This window comes from Chlorocebus sabaeus, chromosome 13 (genome assembly GCF_047675955.1).
Source record: "Chlorocebus sabaeus isolate Y175 chromosome 13, mChlSab1.0.hap1, whole genome shotgun sequence".
Taxonomy (NCBI): Eukaryota; Metazoa; Chordata; class Mammalia; order Primates; family Cercopithecidae; genus Chlorocebus; species Chlorocebus sabaeus.
Window position 1 is genome coordinate 92,385,575 of NC_132916.1, and position 15,020 is coordinate 92,400,594.

At 38.9% G+C, this 15,020-nt stretch overlaps 1 protein-coding gene across 1 annotated transcript in view; it reads left to right on the forward strand.

Moving 5' to 3' along the window:
- The first annotated feature begins 4,398 nt into the window (after positions 1-4,398).
- Positions 4,399-15,020, forward strand: part of ME1 (malic enzyme 1) — a 225,237-nt gene continuing 214,615 nt past the window's right edge. The window contains exon 1 of the mRNA XM_038002209.2: positions 4,399-4,714. Within this exon, the coding sequence (XP_037858137.2) occupies positions 4,637-4,714 (78 nt within the window). The 5' untranslated portion in view covers positions 4,399-4,636. The remainder of the gene's footprint in view (positions 4,715-15,020) is intronic.

The window sequence follows — 15,020 nt, forward strand, 5'->3', positions numbered from 1 at the left end:
AAATCTTCCAGGGCCTATATCGGGGCTGACACATAGTAGGTTGATTGGTAAGTATTTATTGAATAAATATGCCAAAATCACCTCATTTAATCCCCATAACAACTTTAAAAGGCAGGTACTTTTAATATCCTCATTTTTCTGATGAGGAAGCTGAGGCCCAGAGGGAATAAGATTTTCAAAGACACAGGGCTAGAAAGATTCAAACCCAGTCAGTCTGATTCTAGACTTCATTCTTGTTATGGATTGAACTGTGTCCCCCGAAAAGATATTTTGAAGTTCTAGTCCCTGGTACCTGTGGATGTAAAACTAATACAGTCTTTTTTTTGAGATGGAGCCTTGCTCAGTTGCTTAGGCTGGAGTACAGTGGCACGGTCATGGTTCACTGTAGGCTTGACTTCCTGGGCTCAAGCAATTCTTCTGCTTCAGCCTCCTGAGTAGCTGGGACTACAGGTGCATGCCACCCACTGGGATAATTTTTTTTCAAGTTTTTTGTAGAGACAGGGTCTCACTTTGTTGCCCAGACTGGTCTTAAGCTCCTGGCTTCAAGTGATCCTCCTGCCTTGAATGCTGACATTACAGGTGTGAGCCACAATGCCTGGCCTGAAACTAATACTCTTAAAAGAATATGCTATAGTGTTTACCCTGAGTAAATAAGAAATAATTCCAAAAGAAGAACTGAAAAACATTTCAAATAATGGCAGCTGGCCAGGTGCTGTGGCTCACGCCTATAATCCCAGCACTTTGGGAGGCTGAGGCGGGCAGGTCACTTGAGGTCAGAAATTTGAGATCAGCCTTGCCAACATGGTGAAAGCCTGTCTCTACTAAAAATACAAAAATTAGTGAGACATGTGGTGCACTCCTGTAATCCCAGCTACTAGGGAGGCTGAGGCAGGAAAATCATTTGAACCCGGGAGGCAGAGGTCGCAGTGAGCCAAGATTACGCCAGTGCACTGCAGCCTGGGCGACAGTGTGAGACTCTATCGGGGGGGAAATAATGGCAGAAACATTGAGAGTATGTGCAAAATTTCTCCAGCAGTTGGCTATCTTGAAGCACAATACTTATGTGGACATCTGAATTTCAGAAGGTTTATTTAAAATGCAGTTTTACTAATTTAGAATCTTAATCCATATGCCATGTTATCAACTGGGATGTTGTGAACTTTCAACAAAATGGTTTGAGGAATGAAACAACTAGGTTGACTATCTGAGAAGAAGGAAAAGAATTTGTGCTTTGTAAAGAAAATCAGTATGTTGCATGCATTTACAGTTATAAATAGCTATATATGTGAAACTAATAAGGTAGTATAGCTTGAGTTACTCTGCAATTCATGTAACAACGTGTATGAACATTACAGTAACATGGGTATGTATATTTACCTTTATTTATTTAAAACATTTAATTAAGCGCCCAAATGCATTGGATTAGACTTGTGCTCTCTAATTCGATGGGCACTGGCATGTTACTAAGCATTTGAAATGTGGCCAGTGCAAATGAGATACTCAGTTTTAAATTGTGTTTGATTTTAATTTAAATATAAAACAGATACTCAATTTAGTCATTGGAAAACTTTACGGTATATTTGCAACAAGTTAGGTATGAGAATCTCCTATTGCAAATGTAAGTTTTATAAAATTGAAATACAGATCAAATTTCTGATAAAAATTTGGTGTCTAAATTGAGATGTGTTATAAAATGCACACTAGATTTTGAAGACATAGTAGTAATGTGCTTTTTGTGTGAAGAAATACAGAATCATTTAGTTAATATTACGAATCATCACCTAGATACGTATTTTTTCTTTTAATCTTTTTTATCTCCTGAAAGTAAAATATTTGAATTGCTGTATGTGCTGTTATTTCCTGAATTTTCTATACCTGCAATCGCAACCGACATTAGATCAGAGTATCTATTACAATCATATTTTATGTTGTAATAGCTCTTTGTGTGCTAAAATATAACTTGGGAAAGAAAAATCTGATTTTGACTGATAGCATTCTCACCTGTGTATAACAGAAATCTACAGGTTTTAGTCCCTTAATTTGTGAATGATATCCATTCTTAACATTACCAATTGAGTTCAGACTGACAGTGCAACCACAATTTGTTACAAGGCAAATTAAAGCAGTTTTTTTCTCTGCATCTGTTTTCCTACATTTTTGGAAATAAAACCTAACCTTATAAGAGATTATTATTAAAAAAGACTGAAAATTTTGATAATCTAGCTAACATTTATGTAGAAAAATAGGTTCTTTCCAGTATTCTTGGAACTACACGTGAATGTAGTAAATGGCTCCTTCAGCTAGGCCTTATCCTGTTTCATTGAAGATGACTGCGGCTATTTTAATAATTAAAGTAAACATATAAATGAAAGATGTGAATTTTACCTACTACTGGCAGGATATTGTAATTCCCCTGTAATGTTGCCTTTGAGGGAGAGGCCATACACTCTTTGTGGGTTACTCCCTGTACTTATAACACCTTTCCTATCTGTAGATATTAAATCTCAGAAACAGGAACAGATAGGTAATATATCTAATTTCATGTAATAAGTACTTTATTATAATAAGGGTCTGTTATACTAACATTGTGTTTCTTCTTAAGCAGCTTGAGTTGGCTCCCATGCCTGCTGTTAAACTGTTTTCTCTCACATAAAACACCCTAATTGTAATGTGTCTCAGTTAATTCAGGAGAGTGAGTTTTGTAAAGTACACCTTTTTCTTAGATGTTGTAGAATTAAGTATTTATGGAGTATAGAATTCACAATGAAAGGTGTCATTTAACTTCAAGGGCTTTTTAAAAAAGAACTTTGTGATGCCTAGAAAATATTCTCTATAAACACAACTAATTCTAGATAATTCAGATGAGGTCAAAGAAGCTTCTAAATGTAAGTACTGACAAAATACAATTACTGTAAGAAATCTTTCTGATAAGGCAAAGTAACATAAGTAGAAATGAAAACACTGTGATTGGATGTGTGTCTAGAGTATGGAGATATAAAATCAGCAAATAATCTCAAATGCTATCCTTTGTAATATCAGTACGCAGAGACAAATGGGACAGAAACTAGCAATCCTATTCAACTGAAAAGGAAACTGGGGCACAGAAGGCTTTAGCCTCTGTTGCTACTATTTTATTTTTATCAGACAGACACTCCTTTTGGCTATGATCTGACTATTCCTCCAGTCCATGAACCTCCAAGCATAAATGTAAATAAAACAATATAAAAATGACCCAGCTCTGTGACTCACACCTATAATCCCAGCACTTTGGGAGGCCGAGGCGGGAGGATCATGTGAGGTCGGGAGTTCGAGACCAGCCTGACCAGCATGGAGAAACCCCGTTTCTACTAAAAATACAAAAATTAGCTGGGCGTGGTGGCGCATGCCTGTAATCCCGGCTACTCGGGAGGCTGAGGCAGGAGAATCGTTTGATCCCAGGAGGCGGAGGTTGTCTTGAGCCCAGATCGTGCCATTGCACTACAGCCTGGGCAACAAAAGCAAAACTCCGTCTCTAAATGAATAAATAAATAAATCAGCTTTGCAAGATAATTTAGTTTAATCTTCTGCTTTTAACAAAGAAGAAACCGAAGGCCTGAAAGACTGCTTACTCATCATTATTCAGAGAGCGCAGTGGTTCTTGAACATCAGGTTTCTAAAACTCCCAGAAAAATAATATACAAGATAAATAGGACTGTTCACTGAGCCTTTGCACCCTAACACCTTGACTCTTATCTTATTGGAATTCAAATAAATTCCAGTGGAAAATCTATAGAAACTGACAGGTGTGGCGCCTGAGCTCTCCTCTCTGGGCTTCCTCCCAGTTCCCTTGGGCCTTGGCATTCTGGGTCAAGGTTGATTCCCTCCGGCCTCAGCGCCCCGGGCACGGCCGGCATCCTGGACCGCGCGGCGAGGGCTGTGGATCTGTGGCTAGAGAGCTTCCAAGACGCTAACAAGAAGGGAGAGAGGAATCTGATTCTCCTCAGCCTGTCGAGGTCTTCTGTCAACAGTCCTGGGGACCCCTCGGAGTCCTTCGGTCCGGTAGCCCCCTCGGTGTCTACGGCTGCTGGCCGCTGCTGGCTCTGCCTGAGCCTCTCAGGTTCGCACCTTCTGGCATCTTCTCGCACTTTCTCCAGCCTTCCCGGGCAGGGGGAACCTGGCCTGACGCTCCCCGCTCCCCTCCCCCACCCTGGGTCTCTGGGGTCAGCAGAGCAACCCAGTGCACTGTGTTTGGCATGCCCACATGGAGAGAGGTGACCACAGTGGTGATCATAAGCCCATGGTGGGCAGAGGCCCTATGGAGCCAAGGGCTCCGGCGGCCACCCCCACTCCGCCACCAGCAGCGCTGCCAGGGCCTCGCTCTTCCTCCTCCTCCTCACACGCGGGCTCGGATGATCTCCTGCCATGACTCAGCGCTTCTCGCAGGCTGCCCTGCTGGGGACACCGGCTTCGCTCGGGCCTCTCCCGACGCGTCCACCCCCTCTCGCCACCCACGCCCGCCCCTAGCCGCTGGGCCTTTCCCAGTGCGGCCGCCGCCGCCACAGCTGCAGTCAGCACCCGCACCCCAGCAGCATCCGCCGCCTGCACCGCGCGCGCCGCCCGCCCCGGCCTGACCCCGCCGCCGAACCCGGCGCCAGCCATGGAGCCCGAAGTCCCCCGTCGCCGCCACACCCATCAGCGCGGCTACCTGCTGACGCGGAACCCTCACCTCAACAAGGTAAACCCGCAGGCCCACCTGGCCGCCCATCGGCCCCTTTCGATCAGGGTCAGGCCCCTCTTGCAGGTCCCTGCACCATGGCCTCGCCCCTCCGCCACGCCCTTGGGAAGGTTCCCGGTGAACGGCGGCGGCCTGGGGGGCCTTGGTGTGGGCAGAAGGAAGAAGGACGCCTAATCGGGTCCGTATCCACGAGAGTGATGGCAGGGCGGTGCCGGTGCCTCTGCACCTCGGCATCCCATGTTAGGGATAGAGGTAAAGGTGTAACTTGTTTACGATAGATACTTCGGCAGCAATTCTCCGAAAACAAGAGCCCAGACAATGAAAGTAGTATCAGACAAAGTGTGCGAATGGGGTATTTTTGGTGAAGGTAGCAGACAGGCTGCCAGGTCAGACTCCATGTGCCTCCCACTTACTGGTTGCACACAGTGTGGCAATTATTGGAGGCTGATAAGGCGAGAAGTGATTCAACTGGTCCTGCCCAGACAGAAATGTGTACTGAGTGCCTTCAGATCACGTTAGCAATGTGGAAATCCAAGTCCTCTTGGTTTCCGGAGTGACACGGTTAAGAGTCTGGGAATGCGTGGTGGGTGGCCTCTGTCTTGGACACTTTGCATGGCTTGGTAGAAGAGCTCTGTCCCAGACATGGGACTGTGGGTAAAGCCATTTCTTTTCTTTCTTCTTCTTCTTCTTCTTCTTCTTTTTTTTTTTTTTTTAATTTAGCTTTCTGGAAGTTAAAAACTTTTTTTTTGTTTAGAGCTGTTTTCTTTTTATTAAAGGGGAATTCGGTGTACACCCTGTTCAGAGGCTCCTTTTCGGATCCTGGTAACACTTCATTTTCCTTCACTGGTGATGCAATATAAACACTCGGGATCTCTCTCAAATAAAAAAAAATACCTCCAAATTTATCATTTTGCTTCCACACTTATTTTACAGCCAGGTTTATCTCTGAATTGTGCCTTTTGTTTGTGTGTGTGTATGCGCTTTGGACATTTCCTATTTATTCAGGACTTTGAAAATGCCATCAGTCAGCACAGAGGTCTGTTTAGTTATTTTGGTTGTCTCTTTGGTGGACTGCTTTTTGCATTAAGAACAGGAGCTCAGCTTTTTCCTTGTGTTCCTGATGATTTGTTGATCATATTAATGACTTAAAGACATGATTTATTTAATAAGTGACAGTTAGTGTGAGTTCTTTCTTGTTTTTTTGCGGTGACAGGCACCTTTTACAAATCTATGATTATGTGCTATCTGTGGTCATGTAGCATTATGAAATTGTAAATAATTCCTACTTATTTCTTTCTTTAAAATAAATTTAATTGCTAATTTGATTATTTCATTTTATTTTATTATTCTTTTATTATTTGCCACCTATTTTCAGTAAAACAAAAGTAAAATTTGATGTGACAAAACTATTTGTGACTTATATGTGTCACCTGCCTACTGTAATTTATGACCGCATTTTGGGTTGACACTTAAGAAAGACCACATGAGTTGTATAACCTGTTTGATTTTCCTCAAGTCAGGGGCAAGAGTGTCTATTAAGAGTGTGTAGATGGCATAGGCAATCCCTGAGCAAGAGTAATTATTGCCTTTACTATGCTTACATCAAGAATTTATTATATAAAAATCCTTTTGACTCCTGTTCACAAGGTTACTAGGAATTAAGGATTAATTCCTACTTCAGAATAATAGTATCACAAAGATCTTCCATCAAAGATAAGATGTAGCATTAATATGTTAAAAGCACATTTTCAAATTTGTAATAAGTGAACTTTTTATTTGTATTATGTCAAATTGGATTCACAATTCAGCGTACCAACTTTGAGGCAATCAGTGAAATCTTTTACTCAGTTCTAGGATGGTGATCTGGTGCCTTATGAGAGTAACAGAATTTCTTGGGTACTACTGAAACTACAGCTATGGGACTTTCTTCATCTGCCATACACTCAAGACCTCTAGGCCTTTAAGTTTGCTAGTAGCCCAGGAATGTTTTGGTTTATTTTTATTCTTATTATTTTGTAATAACTTTGACTCCAAAGAGACAATAGTAGATTTTAGTTTCCCATAACAACCCAACCCGTCACATGTTTTCTTCAACCACACTAACACAGAACTTCATCATTTTACCGTTGGGTAGCTGCAACAACAGTTTTGCTGGTTTTATTTCCATTGATATAGTTCATTCTACATATATGTATGAAAGAGATACCTTCATTAATTAACATTTTATTCACTTCTCTATTATCCAAGCATTTATAGTATGTTATTATTTCCTATTATGTTTAATGTAAAATCAATCTGTCAATTGGGTTTACAGTCTTCTCCAAATTTATCTTATTAGTTCCCCAATGTAGCCTTCCACCTAAAATATATTTGCTGAATCTCTTAATTCTTTCCTTTTTGTGTGTAATTTCTACTATGAAAATGTCGTAGTTGATTTAATAATAATCTCTCTAGGGAAGCATTTCCTAGTTATGTTAGTCTTATTATCATTATTTAACACCTCTGTTTTTATATTCAGTTAGACTATATAATTTTGTATTTACTAAGTTGTATTTTTTTTTGAGACAGAGCCTTGTTCTGTTGCCCAGGCTGGAGTGCAGTGGTGCGATCTCCGTTCACTGCAAACTCTACCTCCTGGGTTCAAGTGACTTTTGTGTCTCAGCCTCCTGAGTAGCCGAGATTACAGGCATGCGCCACCATGCCCAGCTAATTTCTATATTTTAATAGAGACAGGGTTTCACCACGTTGGCTAGGCTGGTCTCAATCTCCTGACCTCAAGTGATCCGCCAGCCTCAGCCTCCCAAAAGTGTTGGGATTACAGGCGTGAGCCACTGCACCCAGCCATAAGTTGTATTTTTTTTCTTATTTCTTTGATTGTCATAGGGCAGGAGTCACAATATTTAGTACAGTGTTTTGGTCAGTAGACATTAAATAAATGTTTACTTAATGAATGAGCCATGTCTTTATTTTTTGTCTTTAAACAGAACTCAGCTTTTAAAGTGATCGTTTGGGCATTATCCTCTTTAAAGTAATTTTGTGAAAATAAATTCACATTGAAGTCTAAAGTTTAGTTGACTTCCTATGCCATTATATTGTATGCTGGAATATAGTCAGAAAAGTTGGAATTTGGTTTAAGCTTGATAATGTCATGAAATTTTAATTACTTGCTGGATAACCTAAGGGAGGTGCTTCATCTTGGTAAAATCAAAGTTAACAGTAGATGTGATATGAATTCAAAAATTTTCATAAAACTTAAGAGAATTAGGATTTTCATTTGTTATGATTCATGTATGAGTTTAAGCCTTACTATTTGTTTACACGAAAATATGCGTTATTCCAGATAGGATTTCATCAAAGCCATTGGGGAAGTAAATCTGCCTCATGTTTAGGAGATTTAATATTTTTCTTTGCACAGCCCAGACTGTTTTTAAGATGCTTATCTTTGCCGGTTTTATATAAACGTGTCTAATTTAATGTTTAATGTTAAAAAAAATTTTTTTTATTATACTTTAAGTTCTAGGGTACATGTGCACAACATGCAGGTTTGTTACATATGTATACATGTGCCATGTTGGTATGCTGCACCCATTAACTCATCATTTACATTAGGTATATCTCCTAATGCTATCCCTCCCCCCTCCTTCCACCCCATGACAGGCCCCGGTGTGTGATATTCCCCACCATGTATCCAAGTGTTCTCATTGTTCAGTTCCTACCTGTAAGTGAAAACATGCAGTGTTTGGTTTTCTGTCCTAGGGATAGTTTGCTGAGAATGATGGTTTCCAGCTGCATCCATGTCCCTACAAAGGACACGAACTCATCTTTTTTATGGCTGCATAGTATTCCATGGTGTGTATGTGCCACATTTTCTTAATCCAGTCTGTCACTGATGGACATTTGGGTTGATTCCAAGTCTTTGCTATTGTGAATAGTGCCACAATAAACATACGTGTGCATGTGTCTTTATAGCAGCATGACTTATAATCCTTTGGGTATATCCCTAGTAATGGGATGGCTGGGTCAAATGGTATTTCTAGTTGTAGATCCTTGAGGAATCGCCACACTGTTTTCCACAATGATTGAACTAGTTTACAGTCCCACCAACGGTGTAAAAGTGTTCCTATTTCTCCACATCCTCTCCAGCACCTGTTGTTTCCTGATTTTTTAATGATTGCCATTCTAACTGGTGTGAGATGGTATCTCATTGTGGTTTTGATTTTATTTTCAGGGATATGGTCTGATATAGATGAGTTGTGTTTTAAATTTTTTCTCAATAATTTTCATGCGACTAACAATCATATTTTATAAATTGCCCTTCAAAATTAAAATTTTATGCACAATAAAATAATCATTCTTATTTTTTATTTCTCAATTAGTTTATTTCCCTTTGCAATGGTAGAAAACACTAATTGTTAGTTCTATCATAATTGTGCTTACGTGGTTTCTATATCTTAAGATTAAATAATAATATGACCCATAAGTAAATCTCCAAAAGACACCACTCTTCCATATTTTAGGCAGTTTGGTTCAGTATAAGTCATGTTTAAGAGTTATGTTCCAGTAGAAGATAGTGTTTTATCGAAGTTAATTTGAGTCAGCATTACTGACTTTTAAATCTAAAAAATCAGCTTTTGTAGCTGTTTGCTTCCTGGCATGATAAGACCTAGCTGGGTGTGTTGTAAGGAAAAGAGAGAGAAATAAGATCCATGACAATGAAGGAAAAGTACCCTAAACCTCTTTTTCTTCAATGTAAACTAGACCTGAATGAATTATTCAGAAAATTTCATCCAACCACAGTTCTCTAGAGTTGCCTCCGCAACATGAGAAACTGATTTATTATTTATGATAAAATCCTACTTATGTGAATGTCATATACAGCCAGATACCTCTGTATATGTTTGTTACCTTTCTGCAGTTGAAACAACAGTAGTAGTATAGAATATCACAATAACAAAATGTGTGGTGTAATAAGAAAGATGAGTTTGATATGATAACTCTTGAGACAGGTGATATGGAGTATAAGAAATATTGAAGAGAAGAATGGATTTGAGATTTTTCATTTTTCAGCTCTGATTTCCCTCTAACTTTTGGACAAGTAGGGGAGAATGTGATGTAAAGGAATGGACATTCTAAAACTTTGTGCCTAGAAGAAATGAGCCCAAGTCCCAAGTCTGCCAATTAGCTGTGTGATATGGCATCTGGGAAGGTCCTCCTTGCTACATCATCCCATGGCGGAAGGCAAGAGAGGGGATGATAGAGGGTGAGAAAGAGCAAGAGAGGGCTGAACTTGCTTTTATAAGGAACCCACTCTTGCTTGCAATAAGGAACCCACTCCTGCATTAACAATACTAATCACCTCATAAAAATCCCACCTGTCAACACAGTTGCATTGGGGATTAAACAACACATGAACTTTGGGGGACACATTGAAACCATAGTAGAAAATCAAGTAATATAATAATGAATAATGTTCTCTAAAAACAGGAGACTATAACTACTAGAGCTTTTGTACTAATATACAAACCCTGGATATTAAAACACTGGTATTATTTTTTCAATAATCAGGTAATGGTTGAGTAAGAACATCAGCAAAAGTACTTGCATGTTTGATATGGTTTGTCTGTGTTCCTACCCAAATCTCATCTTGAATTGTAGTTCCCATAATCCCCATGTGTTGTGGGAGGGACCCAGTGGTAGGTAATTGAATGATGGGGGTGGTTATCCTCATGCTCCTGTTCTCCTGGTAGTGAGTGAGTTCTCACGAGATCTGATGGTTTTATAAGGGGCTTTGCCCCATTTTGCTCTTTCTTTTTGCTGCTGCCACGTGAAGAAGGATGGTTTGTTTCCCCTTCCACTATGATTGTATATTTCCTGAAGCCTACCCAGCCATGCTGAACTGTGAGTCAATTAAGCCTCTTCCTTTATAAATTACCCAGTGTTGGATATGTCTTTATTAGTAGCATGAGAACAGACTAATACAGTATTCATACCAGTGTTAGTAATTATGTCATGAGGCCAGGTGTGATGGCTCACACCTGTAATGCCAGATGTGAGCCACCTGGGAGGCCAAGGTGGGAGGATCACTTGAGCCCAGGAGTTCAAGACCAGACTGGGAAACATGGCAAAACCCCGTCTTTACAAAAACGAAAAAAAAAAAAATACAAAAAACTGGGCACGGAGGTGTGCACCTATAGTCTCAGCTACTTGAGTGGCTGAGGTGGGAGGCCACAGTGAGCCATGATCACACCCACTGCATTCCAGCCTGGGTAACAGAGTGAGACGTTGTCTCAGAAAAACAAAACAAAGCAAAAAAAAAGAAAGAAAAAAGAAAAACAGAAAAATAAAACCTTAGAGATCCAGAGGCTGAAGGAGTTCTAAGACTTCTATTATACTATTAGGCATTGGCCTTTTAGGCTTAGAATATATTAAAATACATTTAAATTGTCTATTCAGAGTCTTAAGATGGCTATCTAGTAAGTCCAGGAGAGAAGCCATAGAATAAAATCAACCCTGCAGACACATTGATTTTGGACTTCTATCCTTCACAACTTTGATAAAATAAATTTATGTTTAAGCCACCCATTGTGTGGTGCTTGTTGTGGCAGCCCTAGCAAAGTAATAATATACTTCTGTAATTGAAGCAAAATTTCATAATACAGCACTTTCCCTTGCTTTGTTTAGTTGACATTTTCTGGACTTTGACAGGAACATGTAGGTGAGAAGAAGTAATGATCTAATCAGTCAGGTTTGCTTGTAGCCATTGCCAATTTTTGACAATCTCTGTCTTTTGATTTCTGTGTTTAGGCCATTTACATTTAATGTAATTGTTGATGCACAGAGAGATAAACAGATTTCTATCATATCATAGGTGTCTGTTTCCTTATTTTTCATTCCTCTATTTTTTGTCTCCAAACTAATTTTTAGTTACTTAAATATTTTTATTATTCCATTTTGATTTATTCCATGAGTTTTTGAAAATATTTCTTTGTATAGCTTGTTTGTAGTACTTGGTGTGGTGATTATGATACACTTACTGAACTTTTCACAATCAACTTAAAGTTAAAATTTCACCACTTCAATTGAAATATAGAAATCTTACCATCATATAGGTCTCATTACCTTCCTCTATTTATGTTGTAGTTATATGTATTATATCCTCTTATATCTATTTATATGTATTACATAAATATTTTTAAAATAGTAATTTAATGTAATGTTTATACCTTTTTTTTTTTTTCAGTCCATCCTCTTGAGTAGCTGGAACTCTAGGTGCACACCATCATGCCTGGCTAATTTTTGTATTTTTCCATAGAGACGGCATTTTACCATGTTCCCCAGGCTGATCTGAAACTCCTGGGCGCAAGAAATCTTCCCACTGTGGCCTTCCAAAGTGCTGGTATTATAGGTGTGGCCTGTAACTTTTATTTATTTTTATTTTGTTTATTTTTCTTTATTATTTATTTATTTATTTATTTATTTATTTATTTATTTATTTGTTGAGACAGAGTCTTGCTTTGTCATCCAGGCTTGAGGGCTGTGGTAACATGGCTCACTGCAGGCTTGATCTCAAGGCTCAAGCGATCCTCCCACCTTAGCCTCCTGAGCATCTGGGACTACAGGCATGTGCCACCACTCCTGGCTAATTTTTGTATTTTTTGTGGAAACACAATTTCATCATATTACTCCATCTAGTGTCAAACTCCTGAGCTCAAGGTGTCTGCCTACCTCGGCCTCCCAAAGTGCTGGGATTACAGACTTGGGCCACTGTGCCTGACCCAAACTTTCGTTTTTAACTGGCACACATATTTTAAAGAGTTTAAGAGAGAAAGGATAATCTATTATAGTTAACCAGGTAGTTACTATTTCTGTTGCTCTCTTTCATTCTTCATGTTCCATGTTTGTTTTGGGGTATCATTTCTCTTCCATTTAAAGAATGACCTCTAACATTTTTTTAGAGCAGGTTTGCTGGAAACCAATTGTATTAGTTTTTCTTCCTCTGAGAATGTCTATTTTATCTTCATTCGTGAAGGATATTTTCGATAGTAATAGAATAATGAGTTGACAATTCTTTCCCTTTAAGACCTAAAAAAACGCCATTTCGCTTCCTCCTGCTGTTTCTTTTTCCTGACGAGAAATCTGCAGTCATTCAAGTTGATATATGTTTGTAATACATCGATTTTATCTGGATGTTTTAATGGTATTTTCTTTTTAGTTTTCAGAATCTTAAATATAATGTTTCTGGGTTTGGAGGTTTTGGGGTTTATCTTCTTGGGGTTTTCTGAGCTTCCTGATTCTGTAAGTATAGGTACATTCTGTAAGTATATGTACAAATTTGATACATTTTCAGCCATTATTTCTCCAAATATTTTTTTCTTTCTTCTCTCTTTCTGGGACTCTGATGAAACAAATGTTAGACCTTTTGATATTGTCCTGAGGCTCGGAGCCTCGGGTAACTACATGATAGTATCAAAAGGCCTACTTTTTTAGGGACTTCTTTTCTCTTCAAACTGGTTTGTTTCTAATGATTTAGCTTTATGTTCACTGATGCTTTCTACTCTCATCTCAATTCTGTTCTTCAGCCCATCCAATGAATATTTTATTACCATTATTGTATTTTTAAGTTCTAAAATTTCCATTTGGTATAGCTTTTATTTCTTGTCCAATACTTACTTTCCATTTATTTAGAAAGACTTTGCCCTTATGTTCTTGGGCATGGTTATAATAACTGATTTTAAGTCTTTGTACATTGTACAGAAATTTCAAGGTCTGACACCTCAGGATTGGTGTTTGCTTATTTGTCTTTTATTTTCCAAGTCAACGTTTTCCTGTTTCTTTCTATGTTGAGTAACTTTTTAATCTTTTCTGGACATTTACATATTATGAAATTCTAGCTGTCAGTTATATCTTAAGGGGAATACTGTTCTTCTTAGCTTTAGTGGTCACTCAACCTGGTTACGTCATTTTGCAAGTTGGACCCACCTGTGGCCTGTGGTTCTGATATCCATTTGGTTTACAAAGTCTACTCGGTAGTACTATTTGGATTTGTCCATTATGTGTACCACCCAGTGGATAGTGTGGGATCTGTGCAGTAGTCTACGCTATAGTTTACTTCTCAAAGCCTTTGGTATGCTGTTTAAGGTCAGATCTATGTACGTTTAGCTCAAAGGCGAGTGTAGATGTTAATATACAATTTTATGGGATTGCTCTCATGAGTTCCCTTCTTTCTGTGATCTCTCTGATGTTTTTTTGTTTCCATGAGGACCCCCTTTCCAGTCCTCTGAACGGAAAACTAGGCTTTTGTTTTCCTGCCCTGTTGTGTACTTCCTTCAGATGTATTTGCATCTGAGGCCATGCGATTGGAAGACAGAGAGAGAAAGTTGCAATAGACATTTGACCTAAGATCTTGAGACCAGATCTATATCCTCTGGTAAAAAGAATGATTCCCTTACCTTAGAATTTTAGGCATGTGTCATGGTTTTTACTTCTGCCATCCCTGTGGGATTATCTGGGAGTTGGAACTGGAGAGGATGGAAAAGAATATTGGATGTTCTTGCTTCTCTGACCTTTAAGCATCCCCTTTCTGATTCTTGGACCAGAAAGATAAGGCTTCTCTTCACAGTCTTTGTACACAATCAGTTGCACTTCCAGCTTTTCTGCTGCTTTTGAGTCAAGTCCAGTTGATTACAGCAGAGAGAAAAAAAAGTCAGGTTGGAAGAAAAAAGTGCCAGGAAACTTAATCTGGTTTTGTGGCACTTTAGATTCTAATCTTCTTCCTTGGTTCTTCTGCTATCGTTTATTTTTCCAGTCTTCAAATAGCTGCTCAATGCGTTCTATACAAGGATTGTTGTTGGATTTAGTGGGAGAGACAAAGTATACTATAGCTACCATTTTGCACAGAACCAGATCCTCAGGTTGTTATTTTTAAGGTATGAATGTGTGAAACTCAGTCTAACTTGATTTTAAGTTCAGAGAAGGAAAATATCAGGGAATTAGTTCCCAAATGTATACTCAAAATTTTTTCCCATTTTACTGGGTGCATATTTGCTATACCAATCAATATTAATAATAAAGATTATTGTGTGGAAATGGTTCATGTAAGACAAAACTCTATACATAATTTTTAAAATGTCTGTGTTCTAAGGATTTAGAAAGAAGTTTTGCCTTTTTGATATCTACATACTTCATTTCTGCCCCTCTTTGTGCTGTGAAGGAGAATAGGAAGTTCAATGTTCAAACTTTCTTTGGGGTTCCCTCTCTTGGCTTTGGGGCCCCCTCCCTGTCTCCATACAGGGAAGCTTCTTCTTTC